General features: G+C 42.7%; 9 protein-coding genes and 2 non-coding genes across 11 annotated transcripts; 3 read left to right on the top strand and 8 right to left on the bottom strand.

Annotated features, from left to right (window-relative positions):
- Positions 1-68: 68 nt before the first annotated feature.
- On the bottom strand, positions 69-1838 carry BOR1 (Bor1p; the record flags this gene model as incomplete). Its single annotated transcript, XM_018367496.1, has 1 exon — positions 69-1838. One exon carries the CDS (start codon positions 1836-1838, stop codon positions 69-71), a length of 1770 nt encoding a protein of 589 aa, XP_018219620.1.
- Positions 1839-2238: 400 nt separating this feature from the next.
- On the bottom strand, positions 2239-3699 carry MET2 (homoserine O-acetyltransferase; the record flags this gene model as incomplete). The annotated part of the gene is made up of 1 exon (XM_018367495.1): positions 2239-3699. One exon carries the CDS (start codon positions 3697-3699, stop codon positions 2239-2241), a length of 1461 nt encoding a protein of 486 aa, XP_018219619.1.
- Positions 3700-4633: 934 nt separating this feature from the next.
- On the bottom strand, positions 4634-7906 carry CAF120 (Caf120p; the record flags this gene model as incomplete). Its single annotated transcript, XM_018367494.1, has 1 exon — positions 4634-7906. One exon carries the CDS (start codon positions 7904-7906, stop codon positions 4634-4636), a length of 3273 nt encoding a protein of 1090 aa, XP_018219618.1.
- Positions 7907-8242: 336 nt separating this feature from the next.
- PRM1 (pheromone-regulated protein PRM1) lies at positions 8243-10237 on the bottom strand (the record flags this gene model as incomplete). Its single annotated transcript, XM_018367493.1, has 1 exon — positions 8243-10237. The coding sequence occupies one exon, from the start codon at positions 10235-10237 to the stop codon at positions 8243-8245; it is 1995 nt and encodes a 664-aa protein (XP_018219617.1).
- Positions 10238-10743: 506 nt separating this feature from the next.
- ERG24 (delta(14)-sterol reductase) lies at positions 10744-12060 on the top strand (the record flags this gene model as incomplete). The annotated part of the gene is made up of 1 exon (XM_018367492.1): positions 10744-12060. One exon carries the CDS (start codon positions 10744-10746, stop codon positions 12058-12060), a length of 1317 nt encoding a protein of 438 aa, XP_018219616.1.
- A 156-nt stretch (positions 12061-12216) lies between these two features.
- On the bottom strand, positions 12217-12678 carry HCH1 (Hch1p; the record flags this gene model as incomplete). Its single annotated transcript, XM_018367491.1, has 1 exon — positions 12217-12678. One exon carries the CDS (start codon positions 12676-12678, stop codon positions 12217-12219), a length of 462 nt encoding a protein of 153 aa, XP_018219615.1.
- A 204-nt stretch (positions 12679-12882) lies between these two features.
- POP3 (Pop3p) lies at positions 12883-13470 on the bottom strand (the record flags this gene model as incomplete). The annotated part of the gene is made up of 1 exon (XM_018367490.1): positions 12883-13470. The coding sequence occupies one exon, from the start codon at positions 13468-13470 to the stop codon at positions 12883-12885; it is 588 nt and encodes a 195-aa protein (XP_018219614.1).
- A 1001-nt stretch (positions 13471-14471) lies between these two features.
- WSC2 (Wsc2p) lies at positions 14472-15932 on the top strand (the record flags this gene model as incomplete). The annotated part of the gene is made up of 1 exon (XM_018367489.1): positions 14472-15932. One exon carries the CDS (start codon positions 14472-14474, stop codon positions 15930-15932), a length of 1461 nt encoding a protein of 486 aa, XP_018219613.1.
- A 336-nt stretch (positions 15933-16268) lies between these two features.
- DI49_4466 lies at positions 16269-16341 on the bottom strand. Its single transcript has one exon. It is a non-coding gene; the product is annotated as a tRNA-Thr (tRNA).
- A 1156-nt stretch (positions 16342-17497) lies between these two features.
- Positions 17498-18379, top strand: MRPL10 (mitochondrial 54S ribosomal protein uL15m; the record flags this gene model as incomplete). The annotated part of the gene is made up of 1 exon (XM_018367488.1): positions 17498-18379. One exon carries the CDS (start codon positions 17498-17500, stop codon positions 18377-18379), a length of 882 nt encoding a protein of 293 aa, XP_018219612.1.
- Positions 18380-18734: 355 nt separating this feature from the next.
- On the bottom strand, positions 18735-18808 carry DI49_4464. The gene has a single exon. It is a non-coding gene; the product is annotated as a tRNA-Asn (tRNA).
- Between the last annotated feature and the right edge of the window lie 9 nt (positions 18809-18817).

Here is an 18817-nt window from a genome sequence, read left to right as displayed (position 1 = left end):
TTTTAATATATGCCAATAAATATTTATATATACACTAGACCAATTTATACATGGATATTCTTCAACTGTTAAATGTGCGTGTCCCTGAAATTTGCATCGCGTATGTTTTCCAGTAATAAGTTTTTAATAGTAAATTTTTGTGCCACATTGGTATCAAGAATTTTTAATTCGTCACTGGGGAAGATATGAGTGAACGAGAAACACACTAGTACGCTTAGAAGTAACACCAGTGGGAAACCAATGGCCGCTATTGTATTCGTAATGGCAAACTCCCCTGCAAACCCTGCTATACTGAAGCAAAGAAATATCGCGGTTGATCTTTTGGATACGTTCACTAAGGGCGAGTCATTATCCCTCCTCTTGGGATCTGAGAATAGGAAAATCAGTCGACGTATTATAACATTCGTCATTAAGCCATTAATTCCCATGATGAAAAACAATCCGGAAAGCACTGCCTGAGGTATTTCTCCCAAACATACCAATAATGGTCTTGTCATCGTCCCTAGGATCATAAGACCCTGGATAGTATTTGTGAACCTTTGTTCTACACACCTGATCACTTCTTGGTTTGAACCATGGACTAACAGTGTCTCGGTATGCAATGGTGCCTGGGGGATGAGGCCATTGGGCGCAGGAATCCCCAGAACTCCACTGATGCAAGTAGTAATCCCCAATAAAGCAAAATCATAATGAAACGAGGAAGGTTTTTTCAGTCTATATTGATGTCTCTGCGCCATCAATGATGATACGTTGTGATCAAAATAAAATAAAATAGTCAGTATTATGCCAAAAGGTAAAGCAATAAATACGTCTTTGACGGGAATCGGTTCGTAAGCTAACCAGGTGTCTTGAGGTCTATTGATTTTAGATGTGGGGAAAAAAGATTTCGTTATTGGTAATTTTTTGAAGTGCACGTCTTGTAAATAACCACCAAAATGAGTGAAGGATGACCAGAATAACACTGAAAGTGCGGTTGAATAATCTGATATGAAAGTTCTAATTTGATGAGTAAATAAGGGGTAGTTCTGGAATAATTTGAAGAAAAGTCCAAAAACGGTCATAACCAACGCCACTACAATACTAGCAAACCCATCTTGTATAGATTTTTCTCCCGATTCAGTATGGAACTGTCTTGTTAAGATCTGAATTCCCTTTTGAATGTAGACCACGTTAATAAATAGCCCAAATATATCACAGGGGAACGTAGTCACGTACTGTAAGAGACAGACGGCATTTGTGAATGCCAAAAAGAAGTGGAATATCATGGACCACATACAAATCCAGAACATGAACCCAAAATAATTGGTATTTAGAGGCTTGATGATTTCATAGACTGTATAGTTGAAGATAGAGATGGGACCAGTGACACCTACGATACACAAGGGTTGCCCAGCCAGAACACCAAACACTATACCAGCCATGGCACTGGATAAAAGCACCTCGTTCACACCATACGAGTTATCCGTTCTATCAAACATATCCTGTGCAAAAGCGATCGCAGGTAGTAAGTTATTAAAGTACGTGTCCACGACAGAAGGTATGACTCTGTAATCAAAGGCATCTACCCAGTCTGACTTGTAAAACGGTATCCTATCTTTCAAATCAAGCCATATACCAATGCCCAGCTTCGCAAATCGGCGTCGAGGTGTTTTCTCTGGGTTCTCTTCATCGCTCCTACTTTCTGATAGAGATGATTCCGTGTCTACAGCACCATTCGTTCCTTTGCACGTATGCGCATTGGCCCTGAAGGTCGTTGAATTGCCACTAATGGTGAACTGTGAGTTCTCCTCAGACATGCCCCGATGAAACTTACTGGTAGTTTTTGATAATAGGAACATGTATATTATCTACGCTATGGTACTTTTTACCTAACGAGTGGCCCAAATATTTATCACTGAGCTTGCTTTAACTCCGAGTTTACTCGTAAAACAAAGACGTATATGAACAAAGGTTGTAAGGGAGGGAGAAGCATTTACCTCAAACGTCGAACGGCGATGCACATGTGGCTATGAAGCACGATGGATTGTGTGAAAAAGTTAAACAATGCCTAGTAGTTTTTTTTTTTTATTTTTCACTTCTTCTAGACCTTTCCCGTAATGATCAGAAGAGACATATATCCTGTAAGCGGAGTTTGTATGCTTGAAATAGCTATGATCGATTAATGCTGGTTGTCCTTATATATGTACTGGTTTATATATGGGTATGCTTAAAATAAAATATGTAGGGTGGCCTTCATGGCTACCAGTTGGTAACTTCCTCCGCCTCGCCGAAGACTGATGTTTTCGTTTCGTCGTTACCAACATCTCCTCCCCAAGTCCTTGGTTTGGCATCCATGATATTCTTGCAGTTGGTTTTCAAGAAGTTCACAATTAGTTTGTTTATCAGCTTGAATTCCAACAAAAAGGCATCGTGGCCTTCTGGAGACTCGATTTTCTCCAGTTGCGAATTCGGTATGTATTCAGCCAAGAATTCTTGTTCGGAGTATGTGAAAAGCCCATCAGATTGGATACCGATGATCAGCGAAGGCTGCTCGATGGCGGAAAGTACCTTCGTGATGTCTTCCACCCTGTCTCTGGCTAGGTCGTGCGTGTCCAGCTTACGCGTAATGGCAATGTAACAATTGGCGTCAAACCTGTTGATGAATTTAGTACCTTGGTACCTCAAGTAGCTTTGTGCAGAGAAATATGTTTGAGCAGGCTTGATGTCCTTCACTTCACCGGTGACGGAGCTTACCGAAGTCATCGATGATTGTGAAGTTAATGAGTCCGAAGACGATGTAGTAGAGACCACGCTTTGGCGCTTCTGTCCTGAGATGCCAGCAATGGCACCATTGGCTTTACATTTGTAACCGTCGTTGTGTATTTGTAAGGAATGCTCACTGACAGTGGAGGGTTTACGCACTTCTGCTTTTTGGGCCTTTTGTTGCTGGGCTATCGAGGGAGATCTCCTGGAAAATTTGTTTTCGAAACTGTTTCTAGTTCGATATGTCAACAATGCAGACATACGTGCAGCTGACAACCCAGCTACCGGTTGCTCTTCCACTGGGTAGTAACCATCCAGGTAGTTGGGGTCTGAGTATATCGACTGTCTTTGAGCCTCCGACCACGATATGCACCAGGCAGAGTGTCTTGCCGAAGTCGCTAGAGCAACCATGTTTTTCACGTATTCATTACCGTACATGGCAGTCCACTCCAAACTCAACATCCCTCCCATGGATCCGCCGATAACGCACGCTATTGATTTCACACCTAGAGAATCTAGAACGATTCTGTGGGCCCTGACGTCGTCACGCACAGTGCACAATGGAAACTCGGGACCATATCGAGTGCCGGTCTGCTCATTTATCGTCAATGGTGAAAACGAGCCGTAAGGAGAGCCCATAGAGTTCAGACATATGATAAAAAATCTCGATGGGTCGAATGCTAGATCGTTGCCCAGAAGTGGGCCCCACCAGTCTGCGACGTCCGCAGATCCTGTCAGGGCATGACAGATGACCAGAACATTATCGCAGGCTTCGTTCAGTGTGCCCCATGTCTTATAAGCAATGGGAAAGTTATTTAACACCACACCAGACTCTAACACCAGTTCCGGGACCTGAACAATTCTTTGTCCTTGGACCAGATTAAGTAAAGGGTTGGTCTCCTTAATATCCTCAATATCCAGCTCTTGGAGCGTTTTCGATTTTGCAGTGTGAGACATCTCTCCTTCTTATCGCTCTCTTTTTACTATTCTGTTGAAAAAAATTTTTTTTAGATGGACCCTGTGACTAATATAAGTATCCGAGTAAGACTTGACTTGTTGAAAGTTACTTTATTTACGATGAAAGATCTATTCGTAGCAAGATGCTAGCCAGTAGAAAACATTGTAGCGGAGGGAGCTAGTATTTTGAGTACTGGCCTATCAATTTATATATATATACAAATATGCGTGTCTTTATTGGGTGTGAGCACTAACTCAAACCACTAACATGACTTATTTCATGCTGTCAAATGAGTGGACACACATTTTTTTGCAGGCAAAAAGTGTGGCTGCATCATGGACTGCGGCGCGTCACGTGAAAATGTGCCGATCTGGGGTCAAAACGCCTCAGTAACAATAGGAAGGAATATCCAATAAGACAATAGAACAGTATTTAAAGAACGAATCGGATGTAAACCGTAGTTCGCGGAAAGACCATTTGTAATGGCAATGCACTGGCAAAGAGCCATACAGTTGTGTGGGTCCGCCATAGTGTATGAGGGCGGAATATCACGTGATTGTCATTAGTAATCTCCGGTTTCTCGCACACCATCTTTGCGCTTCTTCTTTTTTTTTGCAGATAAGCAGATATGGCACATCTTCTATTGCCAGGTCCTGAATAGGCCTGAATAGGAAAGAGTGTATATCCTAGCAGAAGTCTAAAAAAAAATTTCAGGAAATTACAGGGGGTTGTTTATGTGTATTTATATGACTTAGTTGGTTATATATGTGTGTGCGATTTTGTTATTGACGTGGAATATATTGTTACAATGCGTATCCAGAAGGCGAGATGTAAAACTAGAACGCAGGAGCTTATCGCTCGTTTYTTTTYTTKWTTKTCCYTYTYTTTTTTTTTTTTTTTTTTTTTTTKTGAAGTTAGTTGCAACCCGTTGGTCTACTGAGCGTACGGGTTCTTTGTAGTAGCGGATGGCATGAATTGCGAGAATCCCTCCTTTTCTTGTGGGCGGGCTCGAGGATGGTTCGACTGTGGTGCTGGAGGATAATAAGGACCAGCATTGCCGTTTCCTTGGCGCTGGTTCATATTGGGCGGTGGGCGATGGTTGTTGTAGGGCGAGTTGGGAGTCGGCCATGGCGGCTGAGATCTATTGTTGCTGTACATATTTCCTGCTTGAAGGGGTGATAGTGGCGCTGCTCCATTGTATCCGCTAGGAGAGCCCATATGTGTATTCATCGCATAAGGCTGATGCGAGCGGTTGGTCTGCTGGGGTGGAAGAATAGGTAGATGCATATGTTGTGGTGCCGGTGTAAAGTTCGTGTTCGGTGGAGGATACTGGGCAGTCATTTGAGGAGGATATTGCATGGGCATGTTTGGTCTGTTGTTGGCTGTTGCGTACGGGTTTCCAAGAGGACGTTGTGGCTGTGGTTGCGGGGCAGGGGAAGGATGCTGATAAGGATTTGAAGGGGAAGGGCGGTTGTTCCAGCCTTGATTGTGTGGACCTGCTGGTACTCTCGGCTTCCCGTTCCTAGGCGAAACCATCGGTTGATTGTTTGTAGCGTACATTCCATTGGGGTCGTTGTTAGCGGTTGGCTGGGGGTAATACGAAGTTTGCTGGGCTGGCATCATTGGTTGATTCTTTTGTGGGCTCCTACGATTGGTTCTAACAGGGCTCGTCCTCACCGTTGCACCGGGCTTGGCGTATGGGTTGTCCATTTGCGGTGGGTTGAAAGCTTTCTCGGGAGACCGTCTTTGAACCTCACGCGGTGGTCTTTGTTCCCTTATGTGTTGTCTTTCGATGTTATTATTGGGAACTATGCCCAGCCCAGCTGGTTCGATGTCTGCAGGCGTAGTGACTAAGGGAGATCTATCGTCATCCTTATTATAGTCTCTTTCTTCAGCGTGTAGTTGATCTTGGGCCATAAAGTCAGGATCAAATAAGTTCGTATCATCTTCGTTGTTATAGTTTCCTAATTCCATTTGCGAGTAAGATCCGTTCATCTTGTCGGAATCTGAGTTCGAGTTTATGCTTTCCATACCAAGCTCGTTGATTCTTTGGGTTAAACTGTTCAATTCTTGTAAAACGGCGTGATCATCTTCATCGTTATTGGAGAAATCGCTTTTTGAAAAAGAGTCTCTCGAGTCATAGGCCTCCTCCGGATGTACTGATGCCCGTTGGAAACGTAAGTATGCCTCGTCGGAAGAACCCTTGGGTGCTTCGGTGTGACCAAAGGGACCATTAGAATATTTTTCATAGATCGATGATAAATCCGATGCCACGGAAAGTTTCTTTTCGTTGGAAAGATTAGAATCCACGGACAACAAATTCTTATCGGTTTTGAACTTGTCAAAATTAGACTCGGGGATATCCAGTTTCATATTCCGAACTTTTTTCAAACTTGAATCAACATCGTTGTCGTCAAAAGCACCGTTCGAAGCCATGCCTCTACTCTCGGCTGGCTCATAAGCAGTTTTATCCATTCCATTATCAACATAGGGATGCGTCCTTGATTTAGCCCTGTCCGATGGTGAATCGTTTTTAGATGACATGAATGGTTTGGGTTGTCTCGGCTTCCCATATGGTGAAGCTTCTATTACCCTCGTTCTAGAAGATGCAACAGTGGGTGTGGTGGTCTTTTGTGGACTTCCAGACATCGTGGAAGATGGACTGTTATGTTTCATAATCGGAAAATCAGGACTATCGAAGTCACGATCAGCCGAAGAAGGCATCCTGCCACGTTCTCTCTTCGGTAAACTATTCTTTGAGCTATTCTTTGAGCTATTATTTGAAGAAGATTTAGACCCGTAGGATACTTTAGGTGACAACACCCCATCAGTTCTTTCGAACAACTCAGCAGAACCAAGGAATGGGGAAGGTAGTGGGGAGGTTATGCTAGAAACAGAACCACATCCAGAATAACCTTGACTTAACTTTTTTTGTAAAATATCGCTGATGTGTTCTCTCCATTCGTTTTTGGACCAGTGCAAACTTGACATGGAATTAGTTAGTGGGAACAAATCTTCCACTTCAAGATAATATATATGTGGTAAAACCGGCAACCCAAACAACAACGAATGTGGATCATTCTTGCTTGATAGTAGTTTCTCGGGTCTACCATATAATTTGAACGTATCCATGGCAGGGATTAGAAATCTAATTATGGTGTCGTAACTTGGAACGGCTTGGTGCTTCTCAGGCATGATAAAAACATCCTTCTCCTGAGCAGCTTCCTTTTTTTCAAATTTTACTGAACCTTCAATTTTGATTATTGTGGAGGAGTCTATTAGTTTTGGGGAAGATGGATAGACAGCACTAAGCGCCTTTGCCTCTACAATGGTAGCCATCGCATGATTTTTTTTTACTTTCTTATCATTTTCGTAAAGATTTATTTCGCCAAAATTATTCTTTTTCCTACTGTTGGATTGTGAGATTACCGCATAGCAACGCTTCCAAGGCATGCCTGCTCCAAATCTAACACTAACCCAGTCCTTGTAATCATACTTTCTGTTTGTAAGCAGAATCCTGATATCACCTAGCTTCGCCCCTCTACTTGAAATAAACGCGCCTGTATAAGCCCCTTGTAAAGAGGAGCATTCATACAAACACAACCGTATGGCAGCATTCCATTTATTGAAGGATTCTTTGTTACCGAACTGCAAGAAGTATCGATTCTTCAGTGTGGTGGAAACGACTAATGCATTGGTGAGACTTTTTCCACTTTCCATGACAATATTATCAGAGCTATCCAAAGTTCTTAACGTAGCATCTGTCAAATTTATATAAGTCGGTTTAGAGGCAACTTCTTTCAGTTTCCTTTCAGATACAGGACTGGATGGGTCGGTGAACTCAGCCAGTTCCTTAGCATCCCAAAGGGCAAGTTGAGTACCCAACAACACCCCGTATACGTCTTTCCATTTTCTGGCTGCGTGAGTCCCATCGTTTTTCAAATCTTGTAAAATCAAAAATACACCTTCATGATACCTTCTATGTGAATGCGCGTTCAGCAGTGTTAGGATCGGCACTAACTCTGGTGATACGGGTGAGTTCTCAATAGGAGAAGATGGTGAGGAGTCGCTAAGTTTCTTTTTTACAGTCGTATTCACTTTTAAATGCGAACCAAAGCTCGCACCAAAGTTCGATGGGCTCATTAAGCCTGGGTTGGTAGTTGGCGAATCTGTTGCCTTGCTATCGCCGGAAAAGATTCGTTTCATAAGTGTTTGAAGTTGCCAAGTATACTGTTCTTTGTGCGGGGAAAAAAGCTAATAAAGCACTTGGCAAAATAGAGAAATGTTATCACTGATAACAAAAAGAAAGCTAGCTCTGTTATTGTATACGTTAACTAAAAACACTTAAAAGACTATACGAGAATAACAATTGAGATGATTCAGGTTCACTGCTCACCATTATGAGGTGCGATGCTTGACGATAAGGTTATCGATTCTCTTTGCGCTTTCTTCCTCCGCGAGTTTCAACCTTCAACGCGAAAATGACCCAAACGAGCCTCTTTTTTTCGTCATTGGCAAATAGAGTTTATGGCAGAAAAATGCCTAGAAACAAAGATGAGCCTTGTGGAGGCGTAGTCCCAGGATGACCAGAGCTATGGGCAGCTGCAGAAGCCACACACCCAGGATAATCAAGGCGACTGTGAGTTCTCTCATAGTTATGCGGTAGTAAGCACGAAGAACTTTCAAAAGGCCTTCTCTCATATCGTCTGCAAGGTTCTCCAGTAAGCTTGCTGTGTTTGTGGAAGGCGAGCTGACAGCGGCCATGGTAGCGTTGCTTGCCTCTTTTGTCAAGGCCTGCTTGATTTGAGTTCCATTGACTCTTGGGATTTGCAATTGAGCCTTGTCGTGAATCCATGTCATTGCCTTCTCTATAGTGTATAGCTTATTCTCAATGACGCATCCGACCACTGTTTTCATCGGGTTATATAGTAGTGTCCCATTAAACACATCTGCTAGAGTGGTGTCTATGTCGGAGATCATGGTGGCCACCGTATTGTTTATCGAAAGTGTCGTGGTGTCTATCCATCCAAAGACCTCCTGGTTGATATTGGTCTCGGTGGTATTGAGGTAGTCGTTAGTGTGAACGCTCCAAAGGCTCATTTGGTTTTCTATATCAACTGCACTGCTGGACTTAAGTAAATTCTGGATACTGCTATCGTCACTGGATGCTAGTGAATGGCTTATCTTATGTTGCAACACAGAGATCATGGCAAATTGGCACCCGCACACCAGGATCCCCAATAAGCCAATTCCTAGGATGCACAGTGCTCTTTCGGATGTCATATAGGCCACCACCCATTCAATCTTCTTTCTAGTCTCAGGTTTGATGTTCTCTGGTGATCTTCCTAAGGTCACAAGCTTCGACATCCAGCACGCGATTCTTGTATTCCAGGTGTGAAAGCATTGCTGGTAGCTTGCAATGACATCATATTCGTCGTTGGGAGGTGAAGGGGGGTCGGCAAATGGATTCTTCAACTCGTGAGTATTCTCGCTGGAAAACGATGTGTACGAATCTTGCCTACTCAGCATGTAATGGCTTCTCATGTTGCAAAGCCGTTTCCAGAGTTTGATTTCGTTCCATGCGACCGGTATCATAGCCCCAATAGCAAAGCATATCAATATGGTGATGCATACTATGGTAGTTATTTTCAGTGCGTGTCCTAGGACAGTGTAAAAAGCTATAATCTCTGGTTTATTCGAGGAACATATCCCAGTGCCATTGGAAACAGAAACGGGCGGTACGTACAAAACCGAAGTATCGCCGATTAGTTTACTGGCGTTCACGGCTTTAATGTTCTTGCGCACTTCATTGAATGGGACAGAGATTAAGTTCTTCGTGGTGTTTTTAACTTGAGCAAAGTCTGGCGTCTTTGCTGACAGCTCCTCTAGTTTGTTGTTGATTGACGAAGGAATATATAAATTGTGCAGGGCGGATATGGTCAAATTGACGCTTTTAATCGATGAGGTCATGTTGCTGTCGTCATCATCATCTCCGGTGAAAAAATCCTCTACTTTGGATGCAGCGCTGATGACTTTATTGATTATCTTGGAGATGTCATCCAACCCATTATCCAGTTCATTGGCGACGCTGGAAATCGTCTCATTGACCAAACCGATCAACTTCTCGGTGGTATTAGTGGCGACATCTACGGTCCCATCCACCGCGCTAACTATCAAACAGGCATACGTGCCTAGATACAAGTCAATGACAAAATTGAGTAATCCCTCGCTGGCGTAAACTATGAGCGATAGCGTCTCCAGCGTAGCCTTGACGGTTTCCTCCATACCTTTTTCGATAAGATAGTTCCCCATGACGCCCAAATAGTGCGGAGTATTATCTGTCACTTTGGAATAGAAAGCATCGATGCTGTAACAGTTGGACAGTACGTACGTCTGCGAGGCCTCTATCGCATGCTGTACAGACTGTGAGAAAAAGAGAAGCTTCAACATCGCTAACAGCAATGCCAATGTGTATTTATTTAACCATATTTGAGAGAGCTTATCACCTAATTGCAGATAACCTGTGAAACCGACCATATCTCACCAAACGTTAGCGAGTTCAAGAAGAACATGGTACCTGCACATTTCTAAGATACTACAAGACTCTACATGTGCTACGTCCACCATATATATACCTTTTTTATTCATCAAACAAGACACTAGTCAGCATTAATATGTAAAACCCTTCTGAAACGTTTATAAAACTGGCACTTGCCCGGCTTTAGGCTGTCATCCTTTTATTTTTCGTTCCCTAAACGACAATCCGAGAAAAAAATTATATCGCCCTTTCGCTCTTGTACGTAGGCGTCATCGCAAATTTGCATTGTATGAAGGTTGTGCATATAAAGGGTTTTGTCTAACGGAGGTTTTATGCGCTCCCTTTGGATATTGAGGATAGTTTTTAAAGCCAATGTTAGATCTTAAAAGCCATTTTTGCGCTACTTTTGCATTGTTCAATTGTTCTTTAGGTTTCCTTTGTTTGTATAGTATAGTTAATATAGTACAGTATAAAAGTAGGTACGAGTTTTGCATATCAAGAAAGGATGGTATCGACTTTGAATCCCAGAACAACGGAGTTTGAGTTCGGCGGGCTGATTGGTGCCTTGGCCATCAGTGTGGGGCTGCCTGTGTTCAGCATCATCTTGAACCAAATGGTTAGACCGGATTATTTTATTAAGGGATTTTTCCAGAATTTTGACCTGATTGAGCTTTGGAACGGTATCAGACCCTTGCGTTACTACCTGGGCAACCGGGAGTTATGGACGGTGTATGGTATGTGGTACGGGATATTGGCGGTTTTGGACGTCATTTTGCCTGGCAGAGTCATGAATGGTGTCCAGTTGAGAGACGGTTCGAAGCTTTCGTACAAAATCAACGGGATTGCTATGTCGACAACTTTGATCCTGGTCTTAGCAGTGAGATGGAAGTTAACTGACGGTCAATTGCCGGAATTACAATACCTGTATGACAACCACGTCAACCTATGCATAATATCCATATTGTTTTCCTTCTGTTTGGCCACATACTGTTATATTGCCAGTTTCGTACCATTAATTTTCAAGAAGAACGGTAATAACCAAAGGGAAAAGATTCTGGCACAAGGTGGGAATTCGGGCAACATTATTTACGATTGGTTTATTGGTAGAGAACTAAACCCTCGTTTCGGGCCCTTAGACATCAAGATGTTCTCTGAATTGAGACCCGGCATGTTGTTATGGTTACTGATCAACCTTTCATGTTTGCATCATCACTATTTGAAAACCGGCAAAATCAACGATGCGTTGGTTTTAGTCAATTTCCTACAGGGGTTTTATATTTTCGACGGGGTGCTAAATGAAGAAGGTGTGTTAACGATGATGGATATAACTACGGATGGATTCGGTTTCATGTTAGCGTTCGGAGATTTGACTTTGGTTCCATTTACATACTCTTTGCAAGCCCGTTATTTGAGTGTTTCACCAGTGGAGTTGGGCTTGGGCAAGGTCGTGGGGATTTTGTCAATTATGTTCTTGGGATACTACATCTTCCACTCGGCAAACAAGCAAAAATCTGAATTCAGACAAGGCAAATTGGAAAATCTACAAAGCATCCAGACTAAGCGCGGTACGAAATTGTTGTGCGACGGATGGTGGGCTAAATCGCAACATATCAACTATTTCGGTGATTGGTTGATTTCGCTAAGTTGGTGTTTGGCCACATGGTTCCAAACTCCCTTGACTTTCTACTACTCGTTGTATTTCGCGACACTGTTGCTGCACCGCCAACAACGTGACGAACACAAATGTCGTATGAAATACGGGGAAAATTGGGAAGAGTACGAAAGGAAAGTTCCATACAAGWTCATTCCGTATGTTTATTAAGTTCGCCTAGCGCTGTTCTTTTCTTCATTATCTATGTATGTTACATACATGTTTTGTTATGTATTGAGTATAAGAAAGAAAGAACCCCATTTCGTATTGATGGAGAGGGGCCGTGGTCTATCTATGTACGCTTCTCGCCTCCCTCTAGGCAGGTCATCAGATTTGTACGTCCTTGGAATGCTCTTTGATCAAGTCGTCTTGGTACATTAGTAGCGTCTCCAATACTTTAGGGACAAATTCAGATCTAACCAATCCATCAAACGCGTCAAAACCTTGCGACAGGATAGGGAAATCAGATTCGTCATGCATGAACTCTGGAATCTCCAGTTTTCCGTCCGCAAGTACGCCGTCATCGTCTTCGTTGTTCTCGTCAGTATCTAAGTTTGTCACTTTGACGCTCATCGATAACTGAAGGTCGAAGTAGCAGATCGGCTTGCCCTTTCTTTGAGAAACGTTGGAGTCACCGGTGATGCTACTGACTTGAGTCAACTCGATCTTGCTCTTCCCATCTGAGCAGACAGTGGATAGACTCGTCAATTTACCGTTCAAGTAGTCCTTGGACCAAGGTAAGGTATTTTTATCTACCCAATGCCAGTTGTTCGGATTCAAGACAACCATCTTTTATCGTAAGTGCTGTGAGTTTCCGTTTCGCCTCGAACTTCTTTCTACTATCACGATGTTTTGCTCAAAAAAAAATGTCTTGTATTTAAGTTTCAACTTCCTATTTTTTTTTCTTCTTCCTCTGTATTTCTTTTTCTACGCCTTCTCTGCCTGCTTTTTTCTTCCGCCTTCTAGAAAGGCAAGCTACGCGGGTAATTGCATCTACTTCTGTTTAGTCTTGGAGACAATGGGCACGGTGGTCTTCAGCAACTTGACTGCCGTTGGCTGGTACTTGACTGCGCTCAGCCAGGGAAACTGCAACGGGTCGACGTTCTTGTCGACCTGCGACACGAACTTCCTGTCGACCCTGTCATCGCACCGCAGCAGCAGCAGCCCGTACTTAGAAACCGTCTTGAAAGCGGCCAGGGCACTCCGGGGCAGCTGCACCAGCTTCACGGCCATGGGGGCCATATAGCATAGCAGTGGGATCTGCTGCAAGAGCACGAGCGGCACGCCGGGGTCCTTGTTGCACACAAACAGGTACACGGGATCGCTGTTTCCGCGGTCGCTGCTCAAGTACTGCACAATGTCATTGAAGTCCGTGTACAGCTCCCAGGGGTACTCCTCTTTCGATTGCATGTGCGCCAGCTTGTTCAAGATGGAAGACTGCACCAGCTGCCAGATCAATGGCTGGTCGTGCACGTGCGGCCACAGATGCGCCTCATTCGTGAACGGGTTGTCCAGCACGGGCTTGTACACCTGTCTTCGCTTCGCAATTTTCTTGTCTAACGACTTCAACGATCCGGACATCCTGCTTGCTTCACTGCACTGCTTCTGTTCTTACTTGCTTCCCTCCTCATCTCTCTACATATGGGCTCTAATCTGAAAAATTTCACAAACGCACCAAATATTGTCTCTCCGTTACCCGCCCAGTAGAGCCAAAGTACAGTAAAGGGACAGAACATAGCAGAATATAAGAAACAGAAGCAGACAATGAGACGCACACGGCCGCAGCCGACTACATCGGTGCTGCATGCCGTCTCCGGCGTGCTTTAAATGGGCCGGACGCTCAGACGCTACTATCGCATAGAGACAGGTACCCTCAGCCAGACCAATGCACCCCCCGTCACGTGCATTAGGCCGGGTAGATATGCACGCATTTCGCGTTTTTTTCACTTTTTTTTTCGCGCTACGGTGCGGTGTGTTGTAGGAATGTGTTTGTTTACGGGCTGTTTCGACATTGGGTAAGATGTTTCAAGGTTGGGCCATTCTTGATTTGGTCATCTGGGCCCTTCCTCCTTTCGTCTCTCACTTGCATGTGTGTTTGTATATTGTGATCTAGCACAGTTGAGGCAGTGCATTTCAGCAGTTTTCTGTCCGTTTTGTATTACTCGTTTTACTCTTTCTTTTATAAGTGCTGTGAGAGAGAGCTTCAACGACTTGTTTGTTTATCTGTTCCGTTCTTCGAGAAATATAGAGGAAAGAAGCCAGCATAAAACGCACAAGCGGTTTTATTTACTCGTCCACTCGCTCCATTCAATTCGTTAGGATATCACTGCTCGACCAAATATCGTTTTGATTCGTGATTAACCATCATTCTCATTGTTGTCCTTTTTTTTTTTTCTTCTTTGTTTCTCTCTTCGTTCTTTTGACCAGAGGATAAAGAGCTTAGCGGAAATAAGCGTTGCTGTTTGTTTGTAAAACACGACTTTTTTTTTTCGTATCATTCACTGTTCTTTCTGGTTTCTAGTGCCTATTCTACATCTCCATTTTGTATTTGCCTTTGTTCAAAAGCATCATATAAATCAAGCATGAATTTACAACTCATACACTGGTCTTGCGTCTTCGTGTCGCTCGTGCTTATACGAGCAGCGTTCGCTGACCAGTTCACATACAAAGCTTGTTATTCGTCAAGCGACATCCGAAAACTGGGGTTATCTTCTAAGGGAGATTACGAATACCAGTCTGTTTCGTACTGTGAAAACGAGTGTTCTGGACAAGCTATTGTCGCTCTTTTCAATGGTAAAGGCTGCTATTGCGGTGGTTCTGTTTCTCAATTGAAATCTTTAACACAACTGGATTCCAGCGACTGTAATGTTGCGTGTGCTGGTTGGCCTTACCAAAATTGTGGTGGTTCTTCGGCCATGAACGTTTATATCAACAACGCAGCATCCACGGCGGACTCATCTTCGTCCTCTGTGTCTTCATCTAAATCATCTTCTGCATCTTCAAGCACTAGTTCAAAAACGTCCTCGAAATCGGACTCGAAAAGTTCAACTAGTTCTTCTGCTACGCAGTCTTCAATTTCCTCATCGTCAACTACCACCTCAAGTTCTTCCTCAAAGACGACCACATCCTCTTCTACTTCTTCTTCTACTTCTTCTTCCTCTTCTTCTTCTTTTTCCTCTTCCTCTTCCTCCTCTTCTTCTAGTTCAGAAACGTCTTCTACACTGACAACCACTTCATCCACGACATTGCCCTCGTCTTCATCATCGACACCAAAGGTTACGTCGGCCCCTTCATCGAGTTCTGCAGGTACATCAACACATTTAACTACTCGCGTGGTGACACAGTCCGTTGTTTCTGAAGCGAATGACCAGGCAAGCACAATATATATCACAAGGACCTCTGTTTATGCGACAGATTCGTCTACGGCCTCCTCTACTAGTACATCTCTGGATGGGAAGTCAAGCACCTCAAAGAGTAAACATTTAAGTGGTGGTGCCATTGCAGGTATCGTAGTGGGTGTCGTTTGTGGTACAGTTATCTTGGCAGCATTGGTCATATTATACTTTGTTTGGAAAAAACGTCGCCAGACTTCCCAGCAGGTAGACTTAGAGGAGACTAAACATTACCAGCCGTATTCCTTTGGTGACGCCGATGCTAACCCCGTTCTTCCACGATCTACTTCCAGTTCCAACTGGCATATACCCTCCAGAAACAATACTGCGTTGTCCAAGAATACCGCACCCGGTTTCGCCAATTATGACCTGCCGACAAGGTTGCCGGGCGGTAGAGATTCGGTAATGGCTGGTGATATTTCTAATGCCACCAAAAGAAGCCATGTACCATCTGTGGTATATGAAGAGCCACCTTCGATCTATAACGGGAACCAAAGATTCAGTGCTACCTCATTGCCCGATATGATGGAAGAAAGACAACTACATATTGTAAACCCTGATAATATAAGTTTGAGTAATGAGAGCAACGCCTCCAATGGTGACGACGATTATGATGATGCCAAGGATTCCAATGATAGTTCTTTGCGCTGATTAAGTTACAAAAAAATTAACTGTACATATTCATACTAAAGACCTATTTCATCCTATTGGTGCTTTGTTACTTGCATTCAATGCTACGAAAAGCAATGCCACTGTATAGTACACAAGTAAAGTTAAAATAATACCAATACTGTCACTATTATAATAATAGATATTATCAAAAAAAGTTAAACAACTTATATAAATTCATCAAAATAAATATACACATTTTCATTTCTTACTGTCAACGGGCATTTGGGCACAGTTTAAGAGGTTTGCATTCTGTTGCCTCTCTCTCCTGATACATATGTTGAATGATTAAAAAAGCTAGCGGATATTTCAAAAATATGCTTCCAGTCGGATTTGAACCGACGATCTCCACATTACTAGTGTGGCGCCTTACCAACTTGGCCATAGAAGCTAGTTTCTTATGGAAAACCTTGTTTTAGGTTCGTATCTATTTGATTTTGTTTTACAAATCTGTTTTGAATATTTTAGCCTCAGTATCATGACCATCTTCTTTTACGCTTCAGAATCTGTCGCATCGGCAGAAGTGAACCTCAAACAAACCAAATTTGGAGCTGCTTCTTCCTTTAAATGGCAATTCTGCTCGATTGATAGTTATTTATACTCATCTTCACGAAATACGTTTGTTTCAGTTCCAACATTTACACCAACACTGTTCGAGATGACCTATCCCAACAGTATTGCTACTCATATGGTAACCAAATAGAATAGGATCAAATTGTCCTATTATGTCGCGTAGAGCATACGTTGCATAAGCTTGCCCGTCGAAGTGAAGACGGGCCAGYTGTACAGACAACTTAGCAACTACTTTTATCAGGCGATTCATTTCTTTGCTTCTCCGCTATGGTAGCCCTTTTGTGTGAGAACGAGTCCTGGGTAAACGTGGCCGGTATACCACGTTACTATAGGTGTATTTTGTTGTTTTTGGCATTTTTCGTATTAGTGGGTTCGAATTCGGCCAACCAAGCTCTTAAAATACCAAAATTTACATTACTGTCTAATTCCACCTTGAAGGTGTTCGTTAATAAAACCATCACGAACGGTGTGACGTTTGTGTAAATTTGGCTCGAGGACAAATTAATAAACGAATAATATCCGTACTGGATTTATTCCTCCTGAGGCTAAATTCTAAAACGGTTTCGCTGCCGAATAAGAATTCTAAGGAAATTTACGTCACCTCAAAAACTTGATGTAACTACTTGGTAAGTTTTTGAATTGGGCTCTCGCGAAGAAATGTTCGAGCAGAATAATCCTCAATGAGTAGGATCGCAAAAAAAAAATATCGGCTAGTGTAAGATTGCCCCATATTGTAACACAATTTGTCGATGCTGTCTTGTCCTCTTCTTTACCTTTTCTTCTTCTTTTGATCTAATAATTGCTCTTGCCCGGCCGAACGTCGAAGTAACCGAATAGTGGACGCAACTGCTATTCTTAAGCCATAAGGGCCTATAGAGAGGATGAGGAAAACAAAGAACAACAGAAGGTAGCAAGGTAGTCTACGTACCGGAGTTGGTCGTTAAAGTGGTAATTAAGAGGATTTTTTAGACAGAATGTTGGCTAAATCAGCGACCAAAGATATTTTGTTCCGAGGCTTATTCAAATYGCCGGTATCGACGTTTCAAGTTTGTCGTTACGTCTCTCTCTTGGGACAATTAAAGCCATCAGATGGCTCTACCAAATCTTTCAAAAGACTGGGTCGTGGTCCCTCTAGTGGTTTGGGTAAAACATCAGGGCGTGGTCAAAAGGGTCAAAAGGCACGTGGTAAAGTGAAATCGTGGTTTGAAGGTGGTCAGACTCCAATTTATAAACTATTCCCTAAAGTTGGGTTTACCAATGCGAATGCCAAACCGTTGAAGGAACTAAACCTGGAACGTATTCAATGGTTTCATGATAAAAACAGACTGAATTTACAACCAGGTGAGATTTTAGATATAAATAAGATGAGGAAAATTGGCTTGGTCACTGGGCCTATCAAAAACGGTATTAAAATTCTAGCGAGTGGAAAATTTCATTACAGTCTACCAATTTCTATAGAGGCTTCGAGAGCATCCGCAAAGGCTATTGAGGCCATTGAAAGAGCGGGAGGTAAATTCACAGCACGATACTACACACCGTTGGGTTTAAGGGCACACCTTAATCCAGAATGGTTTTTAAAAAAAAGAGGAAGGCTGCCTCTACAAGCAAGACCCACTAAAAGAAAAGATATTGATTATTACGGTAAAGAAGAGAAAAGAGGTTATCTAATAATGGAAAAAGACAAACTTTTGAAAGATATCGAGAATGCTCAAAAGAATGGTTCAAGACATTTCTTGAGACAGAACGTAAAAAAGAGTTCTTTAGAACTTGAACTAGAGAAATTGTCTTCAGATCATGAATCCGTGCCTGTCATATCTAGATCTAAAGTCATGAATGTCAAAGATCTGGAGCAGTAGAAACATTAAACTTTTATATAAGTAATATTCTCACTTGTACATACCTAAAAATATTATTTTTTTTAATAGCTCAGGTAGCGTCAATGAGGTCCTTTTTTTTAGATGATTTTGCTGAAGAAATCAGAAAAAAATGAGGAGTTTCTCTATTCTTTCTTTGTCACTATTATTTCAGAACGCCCGGAGTATCAAAGGTGCACTTTTATGATAAAAGGTTGTAAGTACATGGTGCGCGCAACGCGAAACACCAACGAACCTCTTGAGGACTTGAGTGAGCTCGTATCGTTAAATTTGTACAACTTGAGGATATGCAGCAGCATATATCATGGTGCAATTCACATTACGAATCAAAAAATAACGACCCCAGTGAGGGTTGAACTCACGATCTTGCGATTAACAGTCGCACGCCTTAACCAACTTGGCCATGGAGTCTTCGAATTT

The sequence above is a fragment of the Saccharomyces eubayanus genome, chromosome XIV, assembly GCF_001298625.1.
Source record: "Saccharomyces eubayanus strain FM1318 chromosome XIV, whole genome shotgun sequence".
Classification (NCBI taxonomy): Eukaryota; Fungi; Ascomycota; class Saccharomycetes; order Saccharomycetales; family Saccharomycetaceae; genus Saccharomyces; species Saccharomyces eubayanus.
The sequence above is the reverse complement of the archived record's forward strand: the minus strand, read 5'-3'. Positions and strand labels throughout refer to the sequence as shown.